Raw genomic sequence first — 18,537 nt, forward strand, 5'->3', positions numbered from 1 at the left:
AGAATTCTAAACGAAACATTTACTATAACCCGCAACTTGAGACCTGCAGCGCCCACAAGCGGGCGTTGATCGCCCACTTTGGGAAAGACTGGTGTAGACTATGCCTAAACAAAAAGTGACATAAGGAAAAGGAAATAAAAGTTTAGCTATTTAATATTTTTATTACAGATAAAATAATAAATAATCCAAAGCTTAAGAGTCTTAAAATCACAGTGCATTTGATTCGCTGGATATTTACATTATCCATGTTATATTTACAATATCTTTCGTAAAACGAAATTAAAAATAACAATATGGTCTATGGTTTGATTAATTAAAATTATTGTTGAAGAAATTAAAAAATGTTTTTTCTAGCCCATATTTAAGATTTAATCAAACTGTAGACCAATAGTATCGAAACAAAATTTTAAATATACATTATGCAATCAAAAATAAATTAAGTACTAATATTATTATGAAGTTAATGTAATACAGTTGAACCTGGATGAGCGAGAACTTTTAAACAAGATTCTTTGTCTATTCTCAAGAAACTAACATAATAAGCGAGAAACTTAGTTAAGTGAAAAAAATATCGCATTTATTTGACTCTCGTTTATCCAGTTTCGACTATATTACGTAATACCAAAAAATATTTTAAATTAAATTAATAAACACAAAATCATTTGAAGAAATTCAATTTTCAATGTTTAAAAACATGTTTCGAATACGGAATGTTTCTATCAAGAAAATAATTTACTAATAAAAATTGTACTGATAAAAGCCAACTTATTTATCACTAATAATGACTATCGCACACAAATATATGAAAAAACTTTATACAAAAGATATCCTAAAAATCTAGATCTAGAACATACCATCATGAATACCGATAGGTACTAAAATAGCTAGAAATATAGCAAAATTCCTCAAAACTAAACGCCAATCATCGGGCACTGCATACGGCAGAATTATTGATGTTAATTTATGTATTTCATGGGCAGTAAAAATAAATATATAAGAAGTTAAAATAAGATTAAGTATTGGTGCACTCGGTATTAAAACTAACACACCATGTGTGTCCGCTGCGAGCCAAATATGTGACTGACTCGCAAACAACTCCAATGTGATTGTCCCGAACCATGCAAAGAGGTTTGAATGTTTTGTTCTTAAAGCTCCGGAGACGTTACGTAATATAATATAGCTAACAATAGGTAGAAATGCCACGTAACTGTGTATCTCATTGCAATCAAATGTATTGTTACATAGAAATGTGAATGTGACATATGTACCGATGCCGATGAATGCAAGTAATGTTGCTGTGAGAGACAATCCCGGAGTGAACAGATTGCTGTGGTTGTTGTCGTCGAGGAGGTTGTAGCGCTGCGCGAGGAGATATGCTGTTGCAAATATTATACCGTACGCCATTGAATACCTGTTCAAATAATTATTTAGTTCAATTTAACAATGAAAATAAGTAATAATAGTATTTTATCATAAACCAACATAAAAATTTTATAAGTCAAATTCCATACATGGTCACCATTGTTATATTACGTCTTAACATATTTTTTTTTTGTTGTGAAAATTGAAGATAATGAATAATTTTGAATAGTTCTGTAAGAAAGGTTGTTTTATGAGAAATTTTTGAAAATTATGAGATTTTAAAAACATATACTTTGTCTATGAAAAAAATATTTTGGGCTAAACAAAATACATTAAATAATTAGGTAAACAGTTTGAAAAAGTTTTACATGTAATCTTATTATTATAAATGCAAATGTTTAAGTCCATGTTTGTTTGAAGGTATCTCCAGAACGGCTGAACAGATCTCGATGAAATTTGGCATACATATAGAACATAGTCTGGAAGAACACATAGACTATTAATTCAGCGCAGTCAGAGTCGCGGGCGACAGCTAGTATAACATTGAATTAAGTTTTTTAACTTACCGGTCTTGTTTCCACATAAACCACCACTGATGTATATCATCATCGGAGTTTACAAAGAGAGCCTTCCATGGCCTTGTCACAAATATCTTCTGGAAGAACACCTCGCTCATGTACAGCACTGTCACTATTGTCAGCAGACCCATTATCTTCAGCGCTATATATAAATATTGATAAGGCTTGGACTCCACTGTGTGCGAGGAAGATTGAGTTATATGAGGAGGAAGCGCGAATATTACAAATACCTGAAAAAAACAAGAATTTATTTTCTTTTCTTTACGACATACAGTCTAACCTGGTGAAAAGAGAAACCTATATAAGAGAGATTCATTCTCCAGTGCCTGGGACTCTTGCTTATCCAGATACGGCTGTATTTATCAAATGAGATAAGTATTTTATTTTGTGAACCGACGTAAGACATAACATTTTCTCTTTTTTTTACTATCCTTAACATATTTAATGTCACGATTTTTTTATCATATCTTACTATTATAAATGCGAATATTTAGATGGATGGATGTTTATCAGTAGGTATATCCCGAACGGAAAAACGGAACCTCATGCAATTCGGTAAATATAGAACATAGTCTGAAAGAACACATGAGTTAAGTTTTTTTTAATTAAGACAATCAGTGTCGCGGGCGACGGCTAGTGAAGTATAATTAAATTTTCCACAATGGACAAATATTTAAAACAGTAAAACAAACAAAAACTTACCAAAGTATACCAAAAAGACACAAGTGGTATAAAACTGTAGAACTGATAAGGTCTATTCATCGTCAAGCATAACACCACAGTGAGGAAGTTCAGCCGGAAGATGACCCTGAAGTATCTGACCAGGCCGGTGTCTCCAGTCTTCCAAGTGTAGTAGAAGTGTCCGTAGCCTGTCAGGAAGAGGTAAGCGGAGACCAGTGCGCGCACCAACATGTAGATAGGAAGCACTTTGCTTGCCCCCGTCACCTGGTATACTAAAATCACAAGCTGCATCCAACCTTTCCATTCATCTGTTTGATTTCTGTGTAGAACTCTGAAATAACACGTTAAAATGTGAAAGTCTGTTAATTAATACTAAAATTTAATAATAACTATTATTTTTTTATAGTAATTTTGGTTAATACATTCGAATTATTTATTTTTTATACCTATGTCTATATGAAAATCTTACTAATATTAGATGGATGGATGGTTGTTAGAAGGTATCACTGGAGCATGGATTTTGATAAAATTTGGTATAGATATAGAACATATTCTGAATGGACACATAAACTATTATTTTTATTAAATTTCGAGTGTACGGAAGCGCGGATTACGGCTAATAATTTATAAAAAAACAAAAAAAAGTTATCAAACGTGAAAATACACACCTGCTTGACCTTGAATCATCAGTAAAGAACAATCCCAAAGCAAACACATATCCAACAGGCAGCCAGAAACTCCATTCCGAGTAATACTTGTTCTCTTTCATGAAGAAGTTTGTTCTATCGCAGAGATAGAAGTAGGCCATGATCATGCCGAGTTTAGCCAGAGCCAGCACGGGAGATGGTGGGTGCACCACAGTGGGCTGGTTCACCAGCGCGTAGCCATCCATCTTCTGCTTTATGTTCTGCGACCACCGCCATATGTATCTCAAACTGGCAGCGACTGCGCTAGAAGAACGAATCTTTTGTCACATTATAAAGAATATGACACATTTTTCTAAGCTTATTTGTGGCATATCTTATTAATATTATAAATGCCAATATTTTAATGAATAGATGGACATTTGTTACAAGGTATCTCCAGAACAGTTTCATAGATCTCGCTGAAATTTGTCATAGATGTAGAACATAGTCTGAGGGAACAGATAGGCTATTAAGTCCAAGCAGAAGCAGTCGGAGTCCACAGCTAGTATTCTACTAAATAAGTTTAGTATAAAAACGTAACATAACATGATTATGTATAAAGAAGAAGTGTATAATGCGTTATAACATCTCACCAGAGCAGGAACAATGCGAAGGTGAGCATCTGCAGCTGCGTGTAGGACTCCGGCTGAGCACAGCACGAGCCATCGTTGAAGTTCATGTGATCATTACAGAACATGTTGAGCAGGATCTGCGCACAGTGCCGCAGCGCGGTACGCGTCAGGGTTTCGCCCCCAGCAGACCCGGCCGCCACCAGCCGCGCCGCGCCCCACACACGCGCCTCGCTGTGACGGAGTATCTATAGTCAACAAGTCATATAAATCTTATAAAATTCTCGTATAACAATGTTAGTCATCACACTCCTCTAAAACGGCTTAAAAGATTTTTATGAAATTTGTTATGCATATGCAGTAGGTCTGAGAATCGGCCTAACTATCAATTTTTTTTTATCCCGCGCGGATGGAGCCGCGTGCGACAGCTAGTTTATCTATAATAGAGTGCAAATCAGTTGTCTGTGATAAAATAAAGTAACAAATCCATAACAAAAAAAAAGAAAAATCCTGGCCAGAATTTTTTTACTCATTTAACAATTAAAAGACGTTTAAATTGTTTCGACCAAATGACAATTTAATGTCATACTGCATTTTGTATTAAATTAGCTAACATATTAGATAAATCATATTAATATAAATGGATATTTGTTACTAAGTGTCTTCAATCATCAACAGCTTAATGGATTTCAATGAAATTTGGCTACAAATAGTTTTTTTTAATTCCGCGCAGGCGGAGTCACAGGCAAAACCTAGGTTTACAAACTCACCTCCATCGCAGCGCTATTGTAAGCATCAATATCATGATTATTGATCTTCACATCATCCTTTATAAGTGTTGTATCAACAGGCTCTAGAAGTTTCCACAGTACTTGTGTACCGCGCGACGCGAGCGCGTCTATAGGCTGAACTAATTGTGTTAGATTCCTCTTGTATTCCTCCAGTATAACATCCGTTGTGTTCCGGTTCTTTACCAACTGGAGACCAGTACTGGCCACTATCACTGATGGAGGTCGGTTTGAACGCTGCCTAAAACAAAGAAATTGTTTTTTTAAGACTACCTACAAATGAATAGATTGAATATTCTGATTTAGTTAAGGTTTTTTTAAGTATTTCATATGAATACAGTGTGTTTTATATAAATTATTATATTAATATGGTAAGTGAAAACTATATACCCCTTTTTAAGAATTATACAAATGTACGAACAAAAAATATGTCATGGTTAAAGTATATCGAACAATGGGCGACCGCTACTAAATTTTAATCACTTGTTATATGTTAACTGAGTAGGTGTAGGATAAAGATAGATAATTACCAAGCTCGGAACTGATCAACCATGGTCTTGGACACATCATTACTCCATATAAATGTGACAAACAGTTTCAGTTTGCTGTCCACATATGTATAGTTAGGCATACGGTGGTCTATCGTTGAATACGATGAGTCCAAATCTGATCTTGTTTTAAGGACACCTGTTGGTAACAAAAGAATCATAGTTTTTAATAATACTGATATCAAACATTGTTATTTGTAGTCAAAAATTTATGTAAAAATCTTACATATTAGCCCATAAAGTAGATATTGTAAAGAAGCTACAACACTGCTAAGGGTCAAATTTAATCAAATATCACAATGTTTTTGAAAGAGAAACTCCATGAATACAATATGCAATCCTTTATTCTATTGTTAGCAATATTTCTCTTGAATGTTATCATTTAATATATATTTCTTATCATAATAATAATACTATTGCAGTTAAATTACTTACCAATAAAATACTCGTACAATTGTTCGAGTCGTGAGTCGCCGATAAACGCGAAACTGTTGTATTTGCCCCAAAAAGCCAAGTAACGCAGGCATCGTCTTGCATCTCTATTACACAAATTAAATTAACTACTTACATATTACTAATCTTGAAACATTATTGGTATAGTTGTATTTTTAGTGACAGACAAAAAATGTGTAAATAAATCCTAATCTTGTCCAATTGTATGAAATTGACATTAATTTAAAAATACCCACTTTAGTGCCTCAGTAAATAATCAAATGTTTTGTCATATAATTTTTTAAAATGTTTGATGAATATCTTGATTATACAAATATAACAAATAGTTTATTACTATGTAAAAAATGTACTAAATATTTAAAATTCCTGGGAAATTTAGACATGTCTACAATCACTTAAATAACCATACATTAATTAAAAGATGGAGATTATCTTCAATATTACAGAATTCAACTTACGTTTTAGAGTATTTGTGCAACATACATCCATACGGCTGCCACTCATGATCACCTTTGTACCTCCCTGATGTGAGCAGCCATGTACAGGAGTCAGGACCTGGAGACAAATTAATGATAAAATAATTACACAATTACGTACATGTCCTTGAGAAAAAAATAAAACATAGCAATACTCTAAAATATGTATTTGGCAATGCTTATGGTTTTATATAAATAATAAGCGAGTAGACTACAAACAATTTACAATAGCTTGCTATTCATAGACCATTTCAAAACATGGGGAACTGGCATGATGGTGTCAATAATTAAAAAAAATCACTCAAGGCATAGCATTTTAGAAATTATTTTATTTATAACGCTAAGATTGTTTTCAATTTACAAGCCGCATAAAGAAGACTCGGTTATGTTTTTATGCCGGGTTGGTAGAGCTACAACCACAAAAGAACTTACCGTATCGGAGATGTAAAATACCATGGTATCCAATAAAACCTAGCACTAGCACGAAAGCTAATAATTTTGCATTTTCAACATTTAATTGTTCAATAAACCACTCTGCTGATGTTTTCTTCGGATAAGAAACTATAGCCATAGTAATAATAATTCAAACGTAAACCAAATGCTCACTTCGCAGTATTTAAATGGCACTAAAGAAATAAAATCGCGTATTCTTTAACTTCAATATATTAAGTAATAACCGATGAAACTGTGAAATACAATTAACTGGCTTCATAATATTTTAAACGGTAATAAAATAACTAGCTTTTTTATGACAAAGGTGACAATGACAAGCACGATGCTGCCATAAAAATTATTTAATTACCCAAAATAACCCTATTAACTGTGATACCCATTTTTTAACATAAAATGTTAATAAGAAAATACATACATATTGACTCGCCTTATCAATCTAATATTGTAAAATTATTATCCACGAATTTTATAGCCAAATTCTACCATCGCAGATTAGGTTCCAATGTATATAATGGCCACTACTGTAACGAGAATGGCCCACTTGCCCGGTGAAATACCACGATTATACAGAATATAGGCGTAAAGTGGAAGTAATTCTGCGTTTCGTCTGATGAGTGTACGTGCCGACAGCCAAATTTTAGTCCTCTTTATGTAAAGAATTAATCGGACGAGGTCAGTTTACTATTTTGGGGAATTCTGGGTACCTTGCACGTTTACCAAAGAATACCTTTTACTATAAAATGGAGCTTAAAATCGTTATTACAAGAACACAACAAGAACCCTTATTTTACACTAATTAGGAAATTTATTTTTTTAGTAATAATGTTCACCTTAAATATTATTAAAATTGAAACAATTTATTAATATTCTTGTTGTGTGACATAATAATATAAATATTTCCTACCACGTTATTTTTCTGCTGCGTTCAATCTGCGTTGCTAGAAAAACTTTGGTTTTGTTGCAAAACTTTGTTCTTGTCATTAATTTTTAAGTGGTGTAGTGGCGTATGGTGTAGCAACCCCGTTTTCTTTTCGCGAGAGTTCGTTTCAATTTTCTATCCAAGTTTCAATCTATAGAAGTACAAGTACAATCTTATTATTTATAATTATATACTCTTTGGCTCTTTGGTCTGAACTGGAATAATGGCGGCTATGTCCCCGTCGGAGGTACGTAAAATTAAACAAAATGTTACCGTCTACAATGACTTTCGGTTAGTTTTAAAGAGGACACTAATCGTCGATTTATGTATTATGTTTTCCTTCCATTAATAAATGTTAAATGCAATATAATTTTGTTATGGCACAGCTGTTTTGACAGATCAATCACAAGATTTCTTTCAAATTCCTATTATTTTTGTTCTGTCGAAATATGTTTCGTGTCAAGATCTAATTATACGGTTGTTATATTGTCATAGATCGATAAGGATATAATTTTTTATTTTATATTTTTAGCGGAGATTACAAAAAGAGCTCATGGCTCTAATGAAAGAGCCTCCTGCAGGTGTTACAGTCGACGGAGACCAAGCTAGTCAAAATTTAACATTGTATGTATTGATTCTGTCCATAATTATCTAATAAATATAATTGCAAAGTAACATTAACTATAAAACCATTTTTATTGAGAATACAAGTATTGAAATAATTTTTATAGAAAAAGTAAGATGATTAAAACAAGATAAGGATGGTAATCATTATTTTTTAAATTGAGCTTGATATATAATTTGGTATATCAACAAACCTGTCACAAATACATTTATCACTCATATTTAAGACAAATTATTTCTTATTTGAATAATTTTCCTTTAGCTCATTCTCAAGAACAATGAATAATATTACTTCAGAATTGTTACCTTGATGCTGATAACAAAAGCTATCTATTAATGCAAAAACAATATTATAATTAATCTTCAATAATAAACTCAAGACAAGTAAAATTTAAGATGAATTACTATAATAATTATAAGGTCATAATTTTAGTCATTGTAAGCTTACAAACATTGCCTTTAAGGGACTAGAGGCTACCCTGCAGGTTGATTAGGCTTCAGTCAACCACATTAATATTATAATATTCAAACTTGTCTAATATAAATAAAATTTTCAGATGGACAATTCACATGGAAGGAGTTCCTGGTACATTATATGAAGGAGAAAAATTTGTACTTCAATTTAAATTTACAAATAAATATCCATTTGATTCACCAGAGGTCAGTGTATTTCTTAAACTATATATATATGTTGAGTAAATATGTATGTTGTATGATAGAGTATATGTATAAAAGGTGAATTAGATATGATGGCTTTTAAAGATGTAGGAAGAGTAGCACATATTGTGCCAACACTGTAGGGTAAAAGGCAGGTTAATGACATATCTTGCCTTAATTTGTTAACATCAAATTAACACCTGGAGCCTCTGTGGCTCAGTGGCCAAGCACTTGACTTGCAATCTGCGGGTCCTGGGTTCGAATCCCTCCATGTACCAAAGTGTTTTTTGATTTCCGATTTACATATGTACATTTATCCAACGTTCTTATGGTGAAGGAAAACATTGTGATGCAACCTGTACATATATGAGAAGTAATTCATAAGTAAGATATGTGTGAAGTCAACCAACCCGCACTTGGCCAGCGTGGTTGACTATGGCCTAATCACCCTTAACTTAGGGTAGGCTCCAAGCCCCTCGGTGGGGACGTATATTTTCCTCATGAAGGGTTGACATAGTATATCATCACTGCATACATCTGTATCCAATGTTGAGTAAGATTAATTAGCAATGGTCCATTTATGTTACACCTAAAGAATAGTAATGTTTTCCGAGGAACTGTATTCTTACTGATTTTAACCTAAATTATGTAACCAATTCCAAAGATACGTTCCGGAGATACCTTTTAACATTCGTACAAACTTTCGCATTTATAATATTAGTAAGATATGTTAAATATCTTTGGCATAGACTTATTGATTTTTTTTTGTAAATTAGTGAACAGTTTAATCAAATTAAATTACAGTCCATTGACATTTAGGTGTGGTTCAGGTTGTATGGGTCAATGTTCTCCCTTTGTGGTTTTCGTTACACCGCGCCCTATTAACGCGTAAATTAATCCTTCGAAAGTATTCATAATAATATAGTTAAATTATAGACAGAGAGATATATGAAAATAAGTTTTGGATTCTAGCAAATATAAAACAAAGCAGAAATAATGCCAGATGATAAGTATTTTCCTGATAGGTTTACGAGACAAATAGGATACAATTTTTCGATGCATTGAAATTGATATTTTAAGGAAAAATAATTGCTTAAATGAAAAATCTAATATTATGTTACAAAATCCACTTCCATTTAATGTCCTCTCAACCGGAAAGTTATTTTACAATCTTGTATGTACATTTTGTTATAGATACGAAATTTGTTTACTTGCATACATGAATCTTAAAATATAGAGAGCTATTTGAGTCTAATAACCACTGCATTCAGAATTCTTCTTGTTTTTATTTTTCTTAAAAATTTTACAAATTATAACAAGTTTTTCTTTCAATCTCGGAAACCCCACAGTTAAGCCAATTATTATTTTTTTAAGATCTACCTAATTACATTTTTTTTTTGTTTTATTTAATTGTATTTAAATTTAACAATCATTTAATCACTCACAAGTTTGAGTTTAATTAAGATTTGACTTAAAAAAAAATATGTATGTCATACTAATACTATAAATGTGAATGTTTTTATGTATGTATGGATATTAGGATGTATACTAGAACGTCTGCTTGGATCAGGATGAAATTAGTCATAAATGTAAAATGAAAAATGTCACAGTCTGGAAGAACACATAGGTTACGGATTAAGTTTTTATTAGTATAGTTTTCTGTACAGTCAAGATATGACTGACAATATCATCCAAACTTATACCAAATTTACAGTAACTATTATAATAGTAGGTGTATGTTCCGTAGCAGTACTATACTGTCTATTGCTCTGCTTTGATATTCCGTTCTCGTGTGAAGCTAATTCTGTAATTAACTTTATAATAGTGTTGTAAGGCTTAGGTACATCAATTAGCATAGATATAAATAGACTAGATGTGGTCACCAATTTAATATAACATTAATAGTTTCTATATATATATATATACACTAATGAACAAATTATCTATTTAATAGTCCTCTTAATATTCATATTATTTCTTATTTTATTAATCTTATATATACATTTATTTATCATATTTTTATTATAGTACATTTCATATTCAAAAAATATATATTTTATATACAAAACATATATTAAAAACAGAACACCAACGGCTGCAGAAACCCATGATTCAAACAACCAGTGGTCAGGGCTGCAGACAGGAACCTTCTCACGATTCGTACGGTTTCTAGGATAACTGCCTTTTGTACAGTTTTTGTAATCTTATTAATATTATAACTATGATTGTTTAAATGGATGGATGGTGATTATTGATGACATTAGATATTGATATAGAACATAGTCTCTGAAAGAAATTTTTGTTAATTACGCGGATTAAGTGGCAGGCGACAGCTACTTTATGATATTAGTAAGATTATTCTTTTAATATTCATGTAGTGTATTTTTTAATAATAGAAACAACATTTGACACTATATAATTCATAGTAAGAAATAACTCACCAATACATATCATTGGAGAATTTTTTTTTTAAGATATGAATAATACAAATAATATGAAAATAGTAACAATAGCCCTTTATGAGTGTGTCCTTTTCAATGATTTGTGTCAATTGCTCTCCATTGTAATTAATACTACATAAGGACAAGTATTTGAAATGTATATAAGTTTTTTTGTACGTAAAAAATGGTTAATACATATTGTGAAACCCACAAAGTAAATGTTTGTCAGTTTCGTAAAATAAATTGTCTATTAAACGTGTTGTTTTATAAGGTCGTTGAACTTTAAAGTCAAACAGATTCGAGTAATCCGCGGATATGAAATGAGCTCATTCAATTTGAGACAATCCAAAGATTAAAACTGGCTCTGTGATATGACATGTGTCATTTCAACTCGCACTATAACGAAAGGTCGATGTCTCGCTTCATTATTACGTCTTATCGTAATTGTAAATGTTATCTTACTATTATAAATGCAAATGTTTGGATGGACGGATGGATAAAAAGGCTTAACGGATCTCGATGAAATTAGCCATAGATGTAGAACGTAGGCAGATAAACACAGGCTATTTTTTTTAATCCGCGCAGACGGATATGCGCGCGACATCTAGTAATATTATAAATGCGAACGTTTGGATATATGGATGGATGTATGTTAATATGTATCTCCAAAAAGACTTAACGGATCTGAATTAAATTTAGGATAGATGTACTGTACTATGTCTGGAAGAACATATAGGCTACATTTTTTTTTAATTAAGCGCGGACAAAGTCGAAGGCGACAGCTAATTTATTAATTAACTAACCTTGCTTGCGACTTCGTCTACGTATTCCAGACTGTTCCATTCTAGTTCTAGAATACATTAACAGTAGTTTTCAACTGAGTAAACTGCGCAGCTGATTTTTCACAAGGTAGTCTTGCTTCTTGTTAATATATTTTATGTATTGCAGGTGACGTTTGTGGGTAATAACATCCCGGTACATCCACATGTCTACTCCAACGGGCATATCTGTCTGTCCATTCTGACAGATGACTGGTCTCCCGCGCTCTCCGTGCAATCCGTCTGCCTCTCCATTGTCTCCATGCTTAGCAGTTGCAAGGAAAAGGTAAAGAACGATTGTGGTCTGAAGGGCTCGGAGCCTACCCTAAGTTAGAGTAGACTAGGCCGTAGTCAATGCTCACCCAGTGCGGGTTGACTTCACATATCTTTGAATTTCTTTAGAGATATGTTTGATGAAAATATTTTTGAATTTTTTTACAGAAACGGCCGCCTGACAATTCGTTTTATGTCAAAACTTGCAGTAAAAATCCTAAGAAAACGAAATGGTGGTATCATGGTATGTACTCTTTTATATATTTTACAATTAATAATTTTTCCAAATCAATTACTAAGAGAAACTAGAAAAATACCAGTAGACATAGTATTTTTTTCCAAATAAGCGTTATTTCTCTGTCCATCCCCTTTAGAAAAGATTTACTAACTTTGAGTTAATATCGTAAGAATTTTGTATAGAACATTTGTACATTAGATTGCATTGTATCTTATCTCTCCGACCAATCACAATCTTATCTTCTGATATAAAATCGACAATTCATCAGTTTTATCACATTTCAACACTTTTAGTACGTGTTTACATCTTTGAAATGTAATTAGTAATTATGTAGGCTTAACACATTCAATGCTATTGCATAGCGAGTTCACATTTATACAATGATGTAGCATGGAACGTGTTAAGTTCCCGGGATAGTCATCTGAACTTATACTGTCGAACTTGGATAATGACAAACTTCTATAAGCGATAGTCATTGCCTGGTTTCCACAGATGACCTCCTTAAGAGAGAAACTTGGCTTAAAGAGGAATAAGGGAGAAAGATATAGCGGTTTCTTAGTTTCTCCTTTATCTAGGTTCGACTATCAAATATGAATGTCGAAACACTATTACGAAAATGCATGTAATGTTTTTTGCGTGGATATAAATACGTTTTTTTTATCTATGTCGATTTAAGTGTTGCCTGTTGTTTATGGTTGAACTGATTATGACGAGTAAGGTATGCGATTCATATTTAATCTCGGAGTTTCTTTGGATTTAGTAAGTCGAGTTTATTGATTTAAAGAATTTACAGTTTAAAATCTTGTATAAATTTGTAATTTCCAGACGATTCAGTATAAATCCAAAAGCGGCGCTGCTGTTTCGAGCAATGGACGTTTAAATCTCAATATGTGATAAGAGTTACGATACAAAATGGTTTAACATGAAATGTTATGTATATACTGTGTGTACTGTGCGAGTCCCCGCGGTCTGCGTCTGCGCATACCACCACGCGCAATCCGCGCATCTGCGCATCCCGCAACACCGGACTGCATAAATTGTAACCCCCAACAGCCGGCCGCTTTTGTATAATTAGACAATTGTTTATTTACACTAAATCTACCTAAAATGAAGAGAAATTTATAAATTAATAAGGGAATTTCAACTATTATTATGTGTGTGGATGTCATTGATTTCTTCAGATAGCTGCGTAGGAAATATGTTTAGACTAAATATAACATTTACCATCAATATGCCCTAAAAGTTCACTCCTCTATGTAACAATATCGAAACTTACTGTTTTAGGATATTTTTAATCTATGACAATTTTAGTTACGTTCAGATATTGAATGATTTAAAATGTTTCATTTCTCATAAATATTAAATAAGATAAAATTAGCGCAAGAACTAAATTTCTTTACACTTAGTTAATAAACCGTCCATTTTTGTGTCCTTTTATAGTAATTTATGTAACAAATCAAATATTTGTCATGTCATAAATGAACATTCGTGGGAAATTTGACATGAAATAGGGTTGCCATTTACAATTAATCAATGTTTTTTTTCTTTTAAGGCATAGAGAAGTGAAACACTAGTTTAATTTCAACTCGCACAAAATTTAAAAATATCGATTCTTAGCGTTTTTTTATCACAAAAGCGGCCGGTTCATACGGGCTCGGTTTTTTACTGTGCTAAATTATAAAATACATTGTAAGTAGCGTAATAGGTTATAAATAAAATGGTACTGCTTATCTTATAACTTTACGAATAAATTATCAGTCAACTTATTTGTATATATAATTTTTATAGATTTATTTGTTTGTCGCATTTTTTTTTCTTAAATATCGATGTTTTTGAATCGATTTATTAATTTAATCAATTTGTAACCCTCACATTTATCACAAGTTTAGGTAAATGCGTATTATTTACACCAAATTAATAATTTTATGGACATTTCATATGATGACTTAATATTTAAAGTTCGCCTAAGGCATAGTTTTGTTACACAATGATAAAAAATCGCTAAAAACTTCAAGCTGCAAATGCTTATTTCTATTCATTTAAAATCACTGTCAAATATAACATAACTATTATCTATATTTATGCAAATAAAAAGACAAACACAAGGATTTCAGTAAAAAATAAAGCATTCTAAGTTGTAAATTTGATGGCAATTTGTGAAGTTCTGGGATGAAAAGTTCCTAAACTAGGTTTATATTTAGACCATAAATATGTCATGCATGTGTGATAATCATATTATCCTAATTGGCAACTCATAAAACTGATGCAAATTAAAAAAAAACGAACATACCGGAACCTTTCATTCTGTCTCTTTTCCAAAACCGTCTCTTTTTTTCAATGTCACTGTCATGTTGGAAATGAGTCGATCAATTAGTTAGTCCTATGAGAGAAAAAAATGGAATCAATTTTCTTTTACCAATAATCTTTAAAACATTATCCTGGTAGATGTCATTTCACTGCTCTTAAAATAACTTTGGAAACTATGCCGATAAAATCTAGACTTTAGTCATAGGTACCTTTAATTTCATCCCAGACGTTAAAATATTTGTTCAGCAACTTGAAATAAAAAAATTATAATTTAAATTATTTGAATGCTTTATAATTAGATTTATATTAATCATATAAATTCCGCTGTATGTAAAAATATCTGTTCGTATTTTTATAACGCTTCATATAATTTTCAGTTTACTTCTTGATGACAACTGTTTATTTGGAATGTATAAATTAGCCAACTTTAATGTAGGATTCCACTGTTGTTATATTTATTGCACAATGAGTATTACAGCAGTGGAATTGTATTATTATAATTGCATTTGCGCCAGTATTCTTGTGGCTTATGTACTTGTATAAAATGATTTATGTAATTTAAATGATTGTTTTATTTCTAAAATGCTGCTAAAGATGAACATAGGATAATATTGCTACACTATATATGTGTTTATATGTTTAAAAAGTATTTCTTTTGTTCATTATTCAATGATTTTATTAATTTGTGGCAAATGGGTAAGCCACATTTAATTGGGGAACTATCAGGTTGCCCCAAAAAATGAATTCTTGGAACATGTTGGATTAGAAGATATGTGTTCAAGTTATGTCAAGATTATATCTTTGATAAGGTAAAGAAACATTTGAAATTATTCATGATTAGTAAATAAACAAGTACAATTATATTTTCCATCACAAATAATTATTAGAAAATTGCCTCAAAACGAGCTCTTAGACACATTCCTTTATCGAAATTTAATAATTTATCTACATTTGTGTTATAATTTAATATGTAACAATGAAACTGTGTAACCGATGGTAATTTCAATCAATTTCATGCTTTATTTATTGAAATAAAATAGTTTCAACATAGTCTGTGTCAAGCCTGTGTTTTATTATTCCTTCATATTTAAAAAAAAATAAAAATTTATAAATAAATGTTCGTCATGATAAATTTATTTACAAAGACCATAAATCAACTTTACAATATTTACAACTATTAAAAGACAGGATGCGCGGAAATGAAATGGAAAACCAAAGTATCTTTGCCTTTAAATATGTTTTATACTTTATTTCTGAACATCCTGTATAATATACATCTGAAAATATATTACAACACAATTGACAATTAACAACCGTTTTATACAACATCCTTTATGCAAAGGGGAGGTGTTAAGCAAAACTTATAATCTAGAAATAAATTAAAAATCTGTAAACATTTACACATCATTCGCACAAATAAAATCTTAAACAATAACTGAATAGTCAAAACAAAAGCTACAGCATGTTTCTGTAGTAGAAAACTTTTCTTTTAAAAAGTTGCAAAGATAAATATTTCAATTAGACATTAAAAAGGTTGTATAAAAAGGATGAGAAAAGAGGTTATACTCTCCCTTAGACATGTCAGATTGAACATGACAACTTACAACTGAGAGTTAACTTACATAATAGTAGTACTAAAGCAGTTAATCTAATATTTAAAAGAGAAGACATCTTTTGTATGTGGACTCTACCTATATGTTCAAGGACCTTAAAAAATTATGTTACATAACATTCGAAAAACATTGAATAATTTAATGAGATCTACAATTATAACTTTGTGTTTAATACTTGATAACTGCCAGCAATTACGGAATGCAAGTCAAAAATAAATTCGTTATCATTTATTCACTGTGACCTTAATTATTTAAATGCAATTTGTAAAAACCTTACGTTTCATCAGATAAAAGAATAATTGAGTTGGCTGAACCGCCTTAAACCAGTGAGCTACATTTTATACTACATCTACAAGTTAATTCCAAAAGATTTCAGAAGTCAATTCGAGTTAGAAATTGCACAGACCGTACATAAGATTCAAGTCAATGATCAATTAAGGGCCCTTATCCATATTGACATTATTTTTCTTTACAGACAAAGAGATTAAGGTTTATTATTTAAATTTTTAGATATTTGAGTCAAATAAAAGTCATGGTTGTACCTCGTTACAAGAACACCTTCATTCACTTTGACATCAGCATCCGGAGAATAATCAATGTAATCCCCTTTAGCGGTAGTCATTTTACCATCTACCGTTCGTATAATAGCATCTCCTGCACATAAATCCCATTTCTTAATAGCTGTAGCATGAAGGTACACATCGTAAGAACCATTTACCACTCCCATGACTTTATAACCAGCACCTGCAGCTGTGGTTACCGTTGTCATAGGACCAAATGCTTCTCTAGCCATGTCAGATACTTTCCCTTGATGTGATATTGACACAACTACTCTTGGATTTTCTTTATATTCTACTTGCTAAAAAGAAACATACTTTATTATAATTTTTATTGATGCATAAAACAAAGTCACTCATAAATAAGCTTATAACAAAAGAGTTCATTCTTATATCAATCTATTTAAATGAAGGTGACATCCAAAATAATTATTTTAGGAGACAAAATTGTGGAAAATACTTACATAGGCAACATTAGCAATGTTACTTGAGGTTTTCTTTGCAAGCCAACCCCAGTAAGTCTGAGGATTGTCCGGTGGGAATGGATAATGAATTACACCAATTATTGGTATGCCTTTATAAGCTACACACACCATAGTTGTCACATACTGATATAGACCCTCTGGAAATAGTAAACAAAACATTATTAAAACATTTGCTATTCAAAGAGAACATAATGATAAACATACACCGTATGCATTATACATGATTTTTTACTTAAAAGATGTGGTTGCTAAACTTTAAAGACTTTTAGAGACTTAAGTAGACAAGTTACCTGTATATTCCTTTGTAGCGTCTAAAGGATCTATCCATATCGTAATATCTTTAGCGAAAACGAGTTCGTTGTTCATATTTTCGATCATACGATGTTGAGGAGGTGGTGTGTCCGTATTGAACGGTTCCTGGTCTTCGCACTTAGGATCGTTTATAGAGTGCTCCTCCGACACAATAGTCAGTTTCGGAAACGTCTTACTCAGTCCATAAAACATGACACAGTGCGATGCTTGATCCGCGTCCGTAACAGGATCATTGACACCTTCTTTCGTCTTCCCTTTGCTTTTTATAATCAAATCCCGATTCGTACCCTCCATCACTTTACTCCCTCCATATTCTGCGGCATGGATTGCGGCTGTTAGTAATGTTTTTAAATTAATAATTTCATTTTTATCTGTCGGGTAAGCTCCACCGTTTGATCGCCAGTAAATAATGACAAACAAAATAAACAATAATGTAAAACATGCGAATTTATTTATTCTTAATGTGCCGCTGAAATTCATTATGAATTTAGTCAATATTAACTATAATTTAATTTATGTTAGAAAAACTAATTACGTTTCACATCACCGTAAAACTTGATTTTGACAGAATTTTGACAATAGCATTGTCCATTTTGTTTTGACATATATGTTTAAACCATAAGTTACCAGTTTAAAAAATATTTCGTTATCGTAATGCCTATTTTGTGTGATAGCAACACAACAAAACAAACTGTTACC

General features: G+C 31.7%; 3 protein-coding genes across 3 annotated transcripts; 1 reads left to right on the plus strand and 2 right to left on the minus strand.

Moving 5' to 3' along the window:
• Positions 1 to 676: 676 nt before the first annotated feature.
• LOC106121496 (probable O-acetyltransferase CAS1) lies at positions 677 to 6,891 on the minus strand. The gene is made up of 10 exons (XM_013317188.1): positions 6,574 to 6,891; positions 6,124 to 6,220; positions 5,648 to 5,751; positions 5,195 to 5,351; positions 4,647 to 4,905; positions 3,901 to 4,124; positions 3,290 to 3,571; positions 2,643 to 2,952; positions 1,929 to 2,170; positions 677 to 1,411 (listed from the first exon to the last, which is right to left on the minus strand). Exons 1-10 carry the CDS (start codon positions 6,710 to 6,712, stop codon positions 844 to 846), a joined length of 2,382 nt encoding a protein of 793 aa, XP_013172642.1. The 5' UTR covers positions 6,713 to 6,891; the 3' UTR covers positions 677 to 843.
• Positions 6,892 to 7,558: 667 nt separating this feature from the next.
• On the plus strand, positions 7,559 to 15,175 carry LOC106121313 (ubiquitin-conjugating enzyme E2 W). Its single transcript, XM_013316922.1, has 6 exons — positions 7,559 to 7,760; positions 8,046 to 8,137; positions 8,695 to 8,797; positions 12,184 to 12,339; positions 12,495 to 12,570; positions 13,390 to 15,175. The coding sequence occupies exons 1-6, from the start codon at positions 7,737 to 7,739 to the stop codon at positions 13,401 to 13,403; spliced, it is 465 nt and encodes a 154-aa protein (XP_013172376.1). The 5' UTR covers positions 7,559 to 7,736; the 3' UTR covers positions 13,404 to 15,175.
• A 795-nt stretch (positions 15,176 to 15,970) lies between these two features.
• Positions 15,971 to 18,415, minus strand: LOC106121312 (putative inositol monophosphatase 3). Its single transcript, XM_013316921.1, has 3 exons — positions 17,817 to 18,415; positions 17,506 to 17,663; positions 15,971 to 17,343 (listed from the first exon to the last, which is right to left on the minus strand). Exons 1-3 carry the CDS (start codon positions 18,316 to 18,318, stop codon positions 16,969 to 16,971), a joined length of 1,035 nt encoding a protein of 344 aa, XP_013172375.1. The 5' UTR covers positions 18,319 to 18,415; the 3' UTR covers positions 15,971 to 16,968.
• Between the last annotated feature and the right edge of the window lie 122 nt (positions 18,416 to 18,537).

This window comes from Papilio xuthus, unplaced genomic scaffold (assembly GCF_000836235.2).
Source record: "Papilio xuthus unplaced genomic scaffold, Pxut_1.1 DF826945.1, whole genome shotgun sequence".
NCBI classification, from domain to species: Eukaryota; Metazoa; Arthropoda; class Insecta; order Lepidoptera; family Papilionidae; genus Papilio; species Papilio xuthus.